The sequence below is a fragment of the Caretta caretta genome, chromosome 5 (assembly GCF_965140235.1).
Source record: "Caretta caretta isolate rCarCar2 chromosome 5, rCarCar1.hap1, whole genome shotgun sequence".
In the NCBI taxonomy this organism is placed as follows: Eukaryota; Metazoa; Chordata; order Testudines; family Cheloniidae; genus Caretta; species Caretta caretta.
Genome location: NC_134210.1, coordinates 131,763,441 through 131,778,131, shown reverse-complemented (window position 1 = coordinate 131,778,131; position 14,691 = coordinate 131,763,441). Strand labels below are relative to the sequence as shown.

Genomic DNA, 14,691 nt, shown 5'->3' with positions numbered 1-14,691 from the left:
GCAGACTAAACAATCCCAGCTCCCTCAGCCTCTCCTCATAAGTCATGTGTTCTAGACCCCTAATCATTTTTGTTGCCCTTCGCTGGACTCTCTCCAATTTATCCACATCCTTCTTGTAGTGTGGGGCCCAAAACTGGACACAGTACTTCAGATGAGGCCTCACCAATGTCGAATAGAGGGAAACGATCACGTCCCTCGATCTGCTCGCTATGCCCCTACTTATACATCCCAAAATGCCATTGGCCTTCTTGGCAACAAGGGCACACTGCTGACTCATATCCAGCTTCTCGTCCACTGTCACCCCTAGGTCCTTTTCCGCAGAACTGCTGCCTAGCCATTCGGTCCCTAGTCTGTAGCTGTGCATTGGGTTCTTCCGTCCTAAGTGCAGGACCCTGCACTTGTCCTTATTGAACCGCATCAGATTTCTTTTGGCCCAATCCTCCAATTTGTCTAGGTCCTTCTGTATCCTATCCCTCCCCTCCAGCGTATCTACCACTCCTCCCAGTTTAGTATCATCCGCAAATTTGCTGAGAGTGCAATCCACACCATCCTCCAGATCATTTATGAAGATATTGAACAAAACCGGCCCCAGAACCGACCCTTGGGGCACTCCACTTGATACCGGCTGCCAACTAGACATGGAGCCATTGGTCACTACCCGTTGAGCCCGACAATCTAGCCAGCTTTCTACCCACCTTATAGTGCATTCTTCCAGCCCATACTTCCTTAACTTGCTGACAAGAATACTGTGGGAGACCGTGTCAAAAGCTTTGCTAAAGTCAAGAAACAATACATCCACTGCTTTCCCTTCATCCACAGAACCAGTAATCTCATCATAAAAGGCGATTAGATTAGTCAGGCATGACCTTCCCTTGGTGAATCCATGCTGGCTGTTCCTGATCACTTTCCTCTCCTCTAAGTGCTTCAGGATTGATTCTTTGAGGACCTGCTCCATGATTTTTCCAGGGACTGAGGTGAGGCTGACTGGCCTGTAGTTCCCAGGATCCTCCTTCTTCCCTTTTTTAAAGATTGGCACTACATTAGCCTTTTTCCAGTCATCCGGGACTTCCCCGGTTCGCCACGAGTTTTCAAAGATAATGGCCAATGGCTCTGCAATCACAGCCGCCAATTCCTTCAGCACTCTCGGATGCAAGTCGTCCGGCCCCATGGACTTGTGCACGTCCAGCTTTTCTAAATAGTCCCTAACCACCTCTATCTCCACAGAGGGCTGGCCATCTCTTCCCCATTTTGTGATGCCCAGCGCAGCAGTCTGGGAGCTGACCTTGTTAGTGAAAACAGAGGCAAAAAAAGCATTGAGTACATTAGCTTTTTCCACATCCTCTGTCACTAGGTTGCCTCCCTCATTCAGTAAGGGGCCCACACTTTCCTTGGCTTTCTTCTTGTTGCCAACATACCTGAAGAAACCCTTCTTGTTACTCTTAACATCTCTGGCTAGCTGCAGCTCCAGGTGCGATTTGGCCCTCCTGATATCATTCCTACATGCCCGAGCAATATTTTTATACTCTTCCCTGGTCATATGTCCAACCTTCCACTTCTTGTAAGCTTCTTTTTTATGTTTAAGGTCTGCTAGGATTTCACCATTAAGCCAAGCTGGTCGCCTGCCATATTTACTATTCTTTCGACTCATCGGGATGGTTTGTCCCTGTAACCTCAACAGGGATTCCTTGAAATGCAGCCAGCTCTCCTGGACTCCTTTCCCCTTCATGTTAGTCCCCCAGGGGATCCTGGCCATCCGTTCCCTGAGGGAGTCGAAGTCTGCTTTCCTGAAGTCCAGGGTCCGTATCCTGCTGCTTACCTTTCTTCCCTGCGTCAGGATCCTGAACTCAACCAACTCATGGTCACTGCCTCCCAGATTCCCATCCACTTTTGCTTCCCCCACTAATTCTACCCGGTTTGTGAGTTTGTTTCTTAGCCTCCTACTTAGAGCCCTATGGGAACAATGTCATGAATTAGAGAGAGACTTTTTGGGAAGTAATCCAACTCTTGTTCTGCAATATGTTGCTTCCACAGAGCCTCTTTGCCTCTCCTTAGTAACTATGTGCAAATAAGACTTAATGAAACAGTCAGGAATAGAAAGACCAGTAGAGGAGGCTTCTTTTTAATGCCATAGGTCTTGAAATATTGGGCTCTAGGGCATGCAAACACACTATAACTGCTAATTATTGTTCAAAAATGGTTCAGTGTCTGTGGGGTTAGGTGTGTGATTCCTGCAGTGAGGCTCTGTGCATGTGCTAATTTGGAGCACAAGAGTTCCTATTGATAACAGCTTTTGAATTATTCTAAATCAGTGCTCTGTCTAGCCCCGTATCCTGTCTGACGGAGGCCAATAGTGGAAGTTTCAGAAGGTGCAAGGAACTCTGTACAAGACAGTTATGAAATAACGTGCCCACAGGGAAGTTCCTTCATAACCCCCATCATTTTGAGGTTGGCTTATGCTCTGGAGCATGAAGATTTATATTTTTTTTCCAAAACTTGTTCAGTTTTTTAATCCTTTATTATTTAGAACTGTGTATTCTTTATCCATATAAATGTCAATCACTCTTTGACTATCAACAAGCCCAAGGAAGAAGAATGGTGGAAAAGAGTTGAATCTATGTGCTCAGGAAAAATACCTCTTTTAAGCCTGCAAGTAAATTACAAGCTTTATTCGTTTTATAGTCATCATAGTGAAGAAGGGATGAGTTCATTTTTTTTTTTTTTTAGTACAGGTGGTTACATTTTCATGACAGGTTTGCAGGGGTGCATTTTAATGTAGCTGTTTGTTCAGGAGTCGAACTATATAAATTCTACAGGTGTAGGTGCTTGAAAAGGAAACTAGAACATAACAGCTTTCAAGTGTTATTTGCTTCGGTAAATAGACCAAGTTTGAGCTTTGTCTGCACTAGGCTTTTTCTCTCTCCAGTTTCCCATTGTAGCAAAGGTTGGTTCATTTCCAACAGTGGTAGAAAGAGTGCCATTGTAGACAAGACACATTTAAATACTGTTTTGTGTAGATTTGCTGTGACCAAGCTATCCTCCCGGAGACCTGCCTACCCCCACATTTCTATTATAGTGAACTTACATCAGGGGAAATGATTTGGGAGTGGAGTTGGGGGGACAAGTTAGGGTAGAAAGTGGCACATGAGGCACTTGCAGTTACTGCATGATGTTTTGTTGTATTTGATAGCATGAAATTAGCATAATCCATGTATTCCTTTGAGTGTTTAATTCGTTGAACACCTTTATAAATATCAAGTTCTCCTTATGTTTTCAGACATATAACCAAGTGCCTGAGTTAAAATGCCGCTTGACCAAAGGACTAGTGTAACAGAGTTGACAGTACCATACATATTTTAACTACAGTGTATTTAGTAATGCTCCTTCGTGAATGAAGTCTACCCACTGGTTTTCTTTCCCAGATTTGTACTATGGTGGAGAAGCTTTCTCTGTAGAGCAGCCACAGTCTTTTACTTGTCCTTACTGTGGAAAAATGGGTTACACGGAAACATCTCTTCAAGAACATGTTACTTCCGAGCATGCAGAAACATCAACAGAAGTGGTAAGCAGAATCATTATTGCTTTTGAATTATGGTGAAAACATGAGAAATTAAAGCTCAACTGTGTCTTTCATTTTAGTTTGTGTATGTATTCTAAAAATGGTGTGTGTGTGTATACACACACAAGCACTTGAGAGATTAGAATGTTTGTCATATTTTAAAAACAATTGAAGTATTCTCATAAGTGATTTTACTAAACTACATATATGCAACATGATCAAGTCACCATTGCTGTTGGAACCTTAACTGTTGCATTACCCAACTTTCTTTATTTTAACCAGCCAGCTTTAATGTTGCATTAACATAGTTTTGTGTGTTTAATTTCTACATAGCTTATTTCTTTCTAAATATGAAAGGGGAAGAGAAGTCGTCTTTTAAAAATAATGTTAATATTTGTATTATTTTAGTTAAAGTTCTAAAGTTGAGGAGAGTGAGTTCACACCTTTGCTGATGTCATATTGGTTGGATAGAGTTTTCTATCAAGTTTACATTATGCCACCTGTATCTTTGCAATAGAAAAGATTAACTTAACTTTTTTTAAATGAAAGCTTAGAAATTGCTGAATATTGTACAATGCAGAAAAACTCAGGAGGGAGCCTAATATCATGGAATTTACTTTTTGTGACCACAAATCTCATTCCTAATGTTGACTATAGTTTTGGGGGAGGCGGTGGGATGTTTTTGATGCATATTATGGGACATTTAGAACCTGCCACATGCTAATTGTCCCAACAGCACTTCTCTGAGCCCAGCCACCAAATCTGCACACTGTCTATATTCTGTAGACTGGAGTAACTATATGGTTTTTATTCTGTGGAATTGGGAGGTAGACAAGGGTTTGCACCTGACTTACAACAGCCTATTTTAAACTACTTTTTCTCTTTTCAATGAATCTGGCATTGTTTGTAGAAATACTTCAAAAAGTTTTTCTGTTAATACTTATTAAAAGTTATCAGACACATTCTTCTGGCTGTTAAAATGGATAGTACAATTCCATAGAACCATGGAAGGGACCTCAGTAGGTCATCTAATCAGATCCCTGCACTGAAGGCAGGACAAAGTAATAACAAGACCATTCCTGACAGGTATTTGTCTAACCTGTTCTTTTCCAGTGTCAAGTCAGTATGGCACATTTTGGATTTCTAACTCCAGAATCATCTAGGGCATTATCACAACATCCTTTCTTTTCTGAAATTCCAGGCATTAGCAGAACAAGGTTATACCACCAAATGACTGCTCTTGAGATTACTGTATATATGCGCAGTGTCTTAAAGTGCTTCATTCTTACGAAGATAGGGTTAATGGATAGCCCACTACACTGTTTTAAAAAAACAAATGTGCAGCAGAGAGTCTCAAAGCCCAGGTCACCTGACTCAGACTCGTGCTATGGGACTGAAAATAGCAGTGTGGCTATTTCTGTGCAGGCTTGAGCCCAGACTCTGAGACCCACCCTCCTTGTTGGTTTTCAGAGCCCAGACTTTAGCCCAAGCAGGAACATCTACACTGCTAATTTTAGCTCTGTAGTGTGAGCCTAAGTCAGTTGACCTGGGCTCTGAGACTTGCTGCTGAGGTTGTTTGGGGCTGTTTTTTTCCCCCCAGTGTAGATGTAGCCAGTGTGGCCTTCCCTTCAAGGAAGCTGGATCCTGCTGAGGAACTTTGAATTTGACTATCACTTGTTCAGTGGTCCATAAAATTAAAATGCTATGGTATATTGGTCCTGTAAGGTGGGTTTTGCTTTTTCTCTATCATTGATCACTTGAGTTCCTGTTCATTTCAATAGTAGTAATCAGTTCACAGCAGGTAGGGGCTGGTCTGTACTACAGAGTTAGGTCGGCTTAACTACATCGCTCAGGACTGTGAAGTTCTGGTATACACACTGCTAAGTCAAGGGAAGAATTCTATGATCAACCTACCTCTCAGAGAGGTGGATTTGCTACTAATCGCCGCCACTGTGCCAGTCTAGCATTTCTAGTGTAGGCCTACCCTGTGGTATTCAATTGCACATTATACAGTAGAGTTCTGGAAGACCTATTTTGCTTCTGCTGTTTGTTGGCAAGTAACTGATAACCAAGCCTTCGTAGCTAGGTGTGATTATTGCCTGTGGCGGAAGATGTTACCATCTCTGAAACTTTTTCTGAACATGGGAAATACCCCTCTTTACTATGTCTAGGAAGGCTTGGATCTGTTCAAGACACTTTGCAATCTGTCTTTGATGCCTTATAAATGCTATGTTCTTGACCTTGGTCTGAAACTAATGATTATACACCTCAGCTATTTAGGAACTGATGAGCTCTAAATTATTTTTGTCTTAGAAAAGTCCACAGTTCTTCACTACCTGATTTAAACAAAATTGCCTACTAGACAATTTTTGGAACACAGTTCTTAAGCTATTCTAGATTAAGTTCGCCCAGGAATCAAACTGTTCAAGAAATCTTCAGATTTGGATGCTTTTTATGCTTCAGGAATATGGGGGACATGGAGTGAATGTATTTGTTGCTCCGTTTTATCTTTGTTTGCTATTGGTTAATGTAATCCATTTCAAGCTTTCATACTTTTATATCAGACCTAATGTATGATAGAGAAATAACTCTCATCGTTTCAGATTTCCTCCTCCCTTTTGACTCCTTTATTTTATTTTAGTTTTTCATATTTCAAAGAAGAATGTAACATATTTCACCTTTGGTGGATTTAAGAGTTAGAATGTGGATGTGGATTCTGTTTAGACCTAGACACTGGTATCAAGGGCAGATGAACATCACTTTCTTTTTCCTGCTTCCCCCTCCCCCACCAAGGGCTGGTCTCTTTTAGGTAATTTCAGGTTTAACTGTAATTGCTACATTTAAATAAAGTGATTGCAATAAAACCCCTAAATTTAGATGCGTTTTTGTCATTGGTATGGTAATGTAATTCTGATTCATGCCACTTGATGTCAGTGAAACTTTGCAGATATAGATTATTGCGTGAGTCTGAGTTTCTCCAATTGGCACATTTTTGGTCTGCAGCTATGTTTAAAAATGTCTTTTTTTTTTTTTTCATTTGCACTTGAGGCCAAAGTTTGTAGTATTGAGCAGCTGCCTCTCTGTTGATTTTGGTGGGAGTTTTGGTGCTCCACCTGTTGGAAAATGGAACTCTTGTTCTTTATTTGCAGATCAGTCTCCAGTATTTTTATACCCATATCTTTGTTCTTAGCTTGTGGTGGTGAAGGATATTTTCATCCATAGTACTGTATTCATAGCACCGGTGCACATTTGTATGATGTGTTAGTAAAGAGCTGAATTTAGCATTGGCTATAAAGTCTCTTATAGGTACATATAAAACTTTGTTTCAGTATTGTGGTGTTGCTGCAGTTGAGCAAAGAATATAAGCACATGACTCAGGAGAAAGTCATTCGGGTTTATAATCGCTTTATGAGCCCATGTTTTGAAACAATTATCCTTGCTTAGATGCTGATATTAAGCAAGTACTTACAATAGCGATGGTAATCAAAATACGCTTGTGTATATATAAAAGCTTTCTGACTTTCAGCCAGATTTGCAGGGCTAATTGTGGGTTGTTTTTACCTGTATCTGGTAATTTTTATTTTAGGCAGCAAGTTAAAGAACTCAGTTCAATGGAATAAATCTGATCCGGTTCAAACATTGCCATGTTAATGTGTATGACAGGCTAGAAAACTGAAGTTTTTTGCCTTTCCTTATATGCAGCAATTGCATAGTTGGAAGCTTCCAGTTCAGAAGGGCAACACACACCCAATTTCCTTGGACATTTGTAGTATTGTAATAATTGGTGGTATTTCCCTTGATGTTTAAACTTAGTAGTGAGGCTGGCTGGAAAACAAGAGTTCTGTTTCATGAAAAATGTTCAGAGTTTCAGAATTTGTTTTCATTCCAATGTGGAGCAAAATCAACATCTTTCAAGTTGTTCTCCCCTCTCCCGCCCTCCCCCTCCCCCCCACCGAAAAAAAAAAAAAAAACCATGGACCGCCCCCCCCCCCCCACCCCAACTGGAATAACCAATAGTCAGAGTGCTCACCAGGGATGTGAGAGACCTAGGTTCAAGTCCCCTTCTCTGTCCGATTCAGAGCGGGGACATTACCCTGGAGCTCCCACATCCCAGGTGAGTGCCCAAAGCACCAGGCTAGTAGCTATTCTGGGCTCGCGCTCTCTCTCTCACCAAAAATTCCATCCTCGATCTTTCCAACACGACCTTTGTCAAAGCTGATGCATTTTTATGAATCAGCATTTTCTGAGCACCCTTCTCGCACAAAAAAAAAAATGTTGAAAAATTCTTGACCTGCTCTGCTTATTATGTGCTCATTGTACTTGAAAAATATATGGTAGTATCTTTGTAATATATTTTCAAAATTTAGACTGCACAGCTTCCCAAAATAAGGAACAGATTTTATACCTGTTGTACAAAGTTTTGGTGAGAAGTTAAATCTGTTCGTGGTTGCCAATTTTAATTTCTACAATAGATGAAGACAATTAAAGGGCAGTGGTCAGGAATTGAATGGCTAGTGCATATACTAAAGGGCAGGCTTGTTTGGTCCCTCTTCCAAGTTCAAAGGACTCTGACTGGTACGTTAACCATTATTGTTGCTGATGGATTTTCATAAAATAGATTGGTCCATGTGTAAAGACAAGTTCTGACTGGAGCTCAAGGGTTGCACATAACCTGATTTATTAGGTTGCTTGTGGTACAAAACCTGTCCCTTGGTAGATAAGCTCTCACTGTGACTGAATCTAGGGTGGCCCCTAAGAAGTCTGTTGTCTGTATCCGAGTGAGGACAGACTTTTCCAGGTTCACTCTTATTCCTAGGGAAGAAAGTAGTTGAAGCATTGATGAGGTCAGCTTGTGGGCTTCCAGGTGTGTCTTGGCAACAAGTAGGGGAAAACAGTGAAGCCATTCCATCTGAAATAAGCTGCTGCTACCAGAAAGACTTTGGTAAAAGCTCTGGGTACAGTAGCATGGGTAAATGGGTGCATCCTGCATTGAAAGTGGATGGTGCCCATCGCAGAGCTCTGAGAAAATGCCTCTGGGTGGAGCGAATATAAAGTAAATCCTACAAAAAGTGGAAACTAGGTCAAATTACAATGGATGAATATAAACAAATAACACAAGTACTAGGGACAAAATTAGAAAGGCCAAGGAACAAAAGGAGATCAAACTAACTAGAGACATAAATGGTAACAAGAAAACATTCTATGAGTACACTAGAAGCAAGAGGAAGACCCAAGGACAGGGTAGGCCCGTTACTTTGTGGGGTGGAGGCCGGGGGGAACAGTAACAGAAAATGTGGAAATGGCAGAGGTGCTTAATGACTTCTTTGTTTCGGTTTTCATCATGAAGGTTGATGGTGATTGGACCTCTAACATAGTGAATGCCAGTGAAAATGAGGTAGGATCAGAGGCTAAAATAGGGAAAGAACAAGTTAAAAATTACTTAGACAAATTAGGTTTCAGAGTAACAGCCGTGTTAGTCTGTATTCGCAAAAAGAAAAGGAGTACTTGTGGCACCTTAGAGACTAACCAATTAATTTGAGCATGAGCTTTCGTGAGCTACAGCTCACTTCATCGGATGCATACCGTGGAAACTGCAGCAGACTTTATATACACACAGAGAACATGAAACAATACCTCCTGGTAATCAAGGTGGGCCATGTCCAGCACAAATCCAGGCTTTCTCACCCCCCCCGCTTTTTTTTTTCCAAAAGGGGGTGAGGGTGAGAGAGCCTGGATTTGTGCTGGACATAGCCCACCTTGATTACCATGCCCATTGTAGGGAGAGTGGTGACTTTGGATGAGCTATTACCAGCAGGAGAGTGAGTTTGTGTGTGTATGGGGGTGGGGGGGTGAGAAAACCTGGATTTGTGCAGGAAATGGCCCACCTTGATTATCATGCACATTGTAGGGAGAATGGTCACTTTGGATGAGCTATTACCAGCAGGATAGTGAGTTTGTGTGTGTGTTTTTTGGAGGGGGGTGAGGGGGTGAGAGAACCTGGATTTGTGCAGGAAATGGCCCAACTTGATTATCATGCACATTGTGTAGAGAGTTGTCACTTTGGATGGGCTATTATCAGCAGGAGAGTGAGTTTGTGTGTGGGGGGGTGGAGGGTGAGAGAACCTGGATTTGTGCTGGAAATGGCCCAACTTGATGATCGCTTTAGATAAGCTATTACCAGCAGGACAGTGGGGTGGGAGGAGGTATTGTTTCATGTTCTCTGTGTGTATATAAAGTCTGCTGCAGTTTCCACTGCATGCATCCGATGAAGTGAGCTGTAGCTCACGAAAGCTCATGCTCAAATAAATTGGTTAGTCTCTAAGGTGCCACAAGTACTCCTTTTTCTTTTAGACAAATTAGATATCTTCAAGTCACCAGGGCCTGATGAAATGCATCCTGGAATACTCAAGGAGTTGACTGAGGAGATCATCACTAATGGCTATCTTTGAAAAGTCATGGAAGACGGGAGAGATTCCAGAAGGCTGGAAAAGGGCAAATATAGTGCCCATCTATAAAAAGACAACCTGGGGAATTACAGACCAGTCAGCTTAACTTCAGTAGCCAGAAAGATAATGGAGCAAATAATTAAGCAATCAATTTGCAAACATCTAGAAGATAATAAGGTGATAAGTAACAGTTAGCATGGATTTTTCAAGAACAAATTGTGTCAAATCCACTTGATACCTTTCTTTGACAGGGTAACAAGCCTTGTGGATGGGGAAGCGGTAGATGTGGTATATCTTGACTTCAGTAAAGCTTTTGATACTCTCACATGAACTTCATAAACTAGGGAAATGCAACCTAGATGGAGCTACTATAAGATGGGTGCAAAACCAGTTGGAAAACCATTCCCAGAGAGTAGTTATCAGTGGTTCACAGTCATGCTGGAAGGACATAACGAGTGAGGTCCTGCAGGGATCAGTTCTGGGTCTGGTTCAGTTCAATATCTTCATCCATGATTTCGGGAGTACTTTGGAGGATAGAATTAAAATTCAAAATTGTCTGGACAAACTGGAGAAATGGTCTGAAGTAAATAGAATGAAATTCAATAAGGACAAATGCAAAGTACTCCACTTAGGAAGGAAGAATCAGTTGCACGCATACAAAATGGGAAATGACTGCCTAGGAAGGAGTATTGCGGAAAGGGATCTGGGGGTCATAGTGGATCACAAACTAAGTATGAGTCAACAGTGTAACGCTGTTGCAAAAAAACAAAAAGTGCTAACTTCATTCTGGGATGTATTAGCAGGAGTGTTGTAGGTAAGACACGAGAAGTAATTCTTCCGCTCTACTCTGTGCTGATTAGGCCTCAACTGGAGTATTGTGTCCAGTTTTGGGCACCACATTTCAGGAAGGATGTGGACAAATTGGAGGAAGTCCAGAGAAGAGCAACAAAAATGATTCAAGGTCTAGAAAACATGACCTATGAGGGAAGATTGAAAAAACTGGGTTTGCTTAGTCTGGAAAAGAGAAGACTGAGAGGGGCCATAACAGTTTTCAAATACATAAGAGGTTGTTACAAAGAGGAGGGAGAAGAACAAGGACAAGAAGCAATAGGCTTAAATTGCAGCGAGGGATGTTTAGGATAGACATTAGGAAAAACTTCCTGTCAGGGTGGCTAAGCACTGGAATAAATTGCCTAGGGAGGTTGTAGAATCTCCGTCATTGGCGGTTTTTAAGAGCAGGTTAGACAAACACCTGTCAGGGATGGTCTACTTAATACTTAGTCCTGCCATGAGTGCAGGGGACTAGACTAAATGACCTCTCAATGTCCCTTCCAGTCCTGTGATTCATATTGAGAGCTATAAACCATGTGTCTTTCTCCAGGGATGCGATTATTCAAGAGTGACAATGCAAAATCACATTTTGCAAATAAAGTGGTTGAGATTGTGGAGATCAAGGATAGGTTTCTAACCTCCCATCTTCTTGAGGACTAGGAAGTATGAAGAGTAAAAACCTTTCCCTTGGTGTTGAAGATATACGTGCTCCATTGCGCCTTGCTGGAAGAGTTCCAGGGGATTCCTGCTCTTCAGCTATCCTGTTACCCTGCCCCCTCCCCCTTCCCGCCACCCCTTTTACTACTTGTAAAAATAGTCGGTCTGCATAATTACAGTCAAGCTACTGGGGCAGCTTCATGCTGTTTTTATTGAAGCAGTTTTGTATTTTCCAAAGTAGTTTTTGTTTAAACCCCCTCTCTCCCCTCCTCCCGTATTGTTCCCCTCCCCCCCCCATTAATTGTGCTTCCCTGAGCACAACCACTTATGCAACAGCATGAAGGTGAGCAATCCAGTCTAGACATAAGCTGGTTGATATATGTAGCCCAAAAGCAAAGCTCTGATTTAAAGCCCTGGAAACAGTCAACTTAAATTTATTATTTTTAAATTGTTTTTTAGAATCCCTGCACTAGGAGCAATTTGATCTGGTCTATTTTTAAATCTTTATTTTCCTCTTAAATGTATGCATTCAGCAGGTGTAAAACATGAGACTGATGATTTAAGGTGACCTGCAAAGGCGTAAAAGTGGACTTGTGCCAGTTGTATGTATGAGGCCTGCATCGTGGTTTTTGTTTCTCATGATTTCCATGAGAAACTCAGGTCTGCCTTAAAATCTTTTGAGTCTGTCTACACTTGACTACTTTCTACCTAAAATTTCCCACGGTTGCTAACACCATTGATGTACCACCCTTGGTAGCAATGGTGGGAGCACTCATGTAGACAAGACATGGTATGCAGCCTGGGGTTTCCCCACCCAATCAATCACAGTAAAATACTTGTGTCTGGTGTGTGGACATGCTAATATTTCCACTGTTGCTGCAATGGTGGGGAAAAAATTGGGATGGGGGAGTCTAGAATAGATAGTTTGAAGATCCTTGGACTCTCTAAATGTTGTTATGGGAGGCAGCCTGTTCAGATGCTATCAAATATTCACTTTCGGAGTAGTTCTCTTCTCAGTCTACATATAGAATGTATGTGAGAGTGTGCCTCTGGCTTTCAAGAGCAAAGAATGAATAAGATGATGTCACCATGTTTGGTGCATGTGAGCTGTTAGCAACATGTGTAAACAGACCCTCTCTATCTGCATAGAAATTAGCATATTAAGACAAATTGTAAAACCAGAGAGTTACAAATCTGATTTGAAAATAAATTTCACTTTGGGTTTCCAGGGTGTTACTAAAAACATAAGTAAGACGGGAAGACAGTATTGGTTTTTAAAAAAACTAGTTAAGCTAATAGTTCTTCTTGAACACTTTTTTTAAACTACTTTTTACCTGTGACTACAAATATGCAGCATTAGAATTTGATTATTAAAACATAGTAATTTCTAATTGTTAAGAGATCAGCCCAGAACGATGAATGCATGTTGTTGTTTTGTGAAGTTGTTAAACTTGTTTTTTTGACTTTGTCATTTCAGATTTGTCCAATATGTGCAGCGTTACCTGGAGGGGATCCTAATCATGTCACAGATGACTTTGCAGCACATCTTACACTGGAACACAGAGCTCCTAGAGATTTAATATCCTTTCTCAAGTCAAGTAAAAAAGGCAGGATTGTATGACATATAATATTAACTACTTGTTTTAATTTTACAAGCAGGTTGTGGCATTTTAATTCCACTAGCCTCTTAGAACTGCCATCTAGTTTAGTTGTTGGAAAACCAGTATATGAAAAAGTTACTGTAGAACCAAATGTCATAATTCATTGTACTACTAATAAAATACCTAAGTTGCTAGTGTTTTTGAAAACCAACAAATAGATGCAAATAAAGTTGCCTGCTGACAGTATCTGTCTAAAGCAGTGGTTTTCAACCTTTTTTATTTGTGGAGCCCTAAAAAATTTCAAATGGGGGTGCAGACCGCTTTGGAAATCTTAGACATAGTCTGTGGACCCCCAGAGGTCTGCGTACCACATGTTGAAAACCACTGGTCCAAAGCAGTAATATAAATGCACCAGTACATTGCAGATAATTACACACCAAACATGATGAATCAGTTTATACCATAAACAATTTTTTGAGGGGTTGTTGTGGGTTGGTTTTGATGAGTGACTTTTAAAAATTTCACTTCAGCTATATACTGCCATTTTAAATGGGATACTTTCATTGATGGCATTTTTATGATAATTAGAGAAGTTAACAGGAGATTCCTTGTAACTTTGGGCTGATTTTTCATTAGCTTGGATATAGATTGTAAGGATTTATCCTGTTCTGCTGACTGAAGAGCTGAAATGGCTCTCAATACATACTGCTCTGTAGAAACATATTTCTGTTTATTTTCTTTTGCATCAATTAATGTGATAATTTTGTTCTAATTTAAATTTTTTGCTGGGCAACTTCCTACAGCATATTGAGAGTTCATTATAATTACTCTATACAGTGAAACCCACATAGAATAATTGCTGATAATAGGATTAAAGCATTTATAATATATTATCATAAAATGTTTCTATCTCTCTCAATTAAAACGTGATTATTAAATGTCTTTTAAAGAGTGAATTTATGTCACTTATCCATTTTTCCAGGTTAGGTATTCTTTCTAAAAACTATCAAAAGTTTCTCATTCTGAAGGAGAGTAGATGGTGTTTTGAGATAATAGTTGAAATTCCGTTGTGATTTTATTTGATTTCCTATAGTGTTAGCATTTAAATGGTCCCAGTTGCACATTGAAGTTAACTTCTTATTGTGGTGATTAAGGGATTGAATTAGAATGTACATCTTTGGTATTCTTCTTTCGCCTCTCCCCCCCCCCCCCCCCCAAGCTGATCTAAAGAGTATTTGAGGCTGCCTCACATATTGATGAAACTGTTCAATTAAAGAATATTTTTTACTAGCAGCGAAGAAGAGCCAGAAAAATCAGAGCTTGCTTTTAAGATACTAAGATAAAGTTGCAGTGCTAACCATTACAAAATAAATATTTTGGTTTCTAAACTAATAGTCCATATCTGATATGGAAGGTGTTAGACATTAAGAAAATTAAAGATGGAAGCTCATACTGCCTTATGATGCACTTACACCCACAACAGCTTGGGGAGCATTATGGAGGCTTACTGGAGCCATTGGGTTCCCTTTCTTTATTGCTCAATAACTAAGGGTTTGGGAGAGAGGGTCATTGAGGAGAAACATCTATTTCTTCAAGCAGT

The 14,691-nt window shown here is 40.6% G+C and overlaps 1 protein-coding gene across 1 annotated transcript in view; it reads left to right on the top strand.

The window, feature by feature from the left end:
• KCMF1 (potassium channel modulatory factor 1) overlaps positions 1 to 14,691 on the top strand; it is a 76,660-nt gene that overhangs the window by 48,533 nt on the left and 13,436 nt on the right. The window contains exons 3-4 of the mRNA XM_048851631.2: positions 3,420 to 3,559; positions 12,968 to 13,069. Coding sequence (XP_048707588.1) covers positions 3,420 to 3,559; positions 12,968 to 13,069 — 242 coding nt within the window. The remainder of the gene's footprint in view (positions 1 to 3,419; positions 3,560 to 12,967; positions 13,070 to 14,691) is intronic.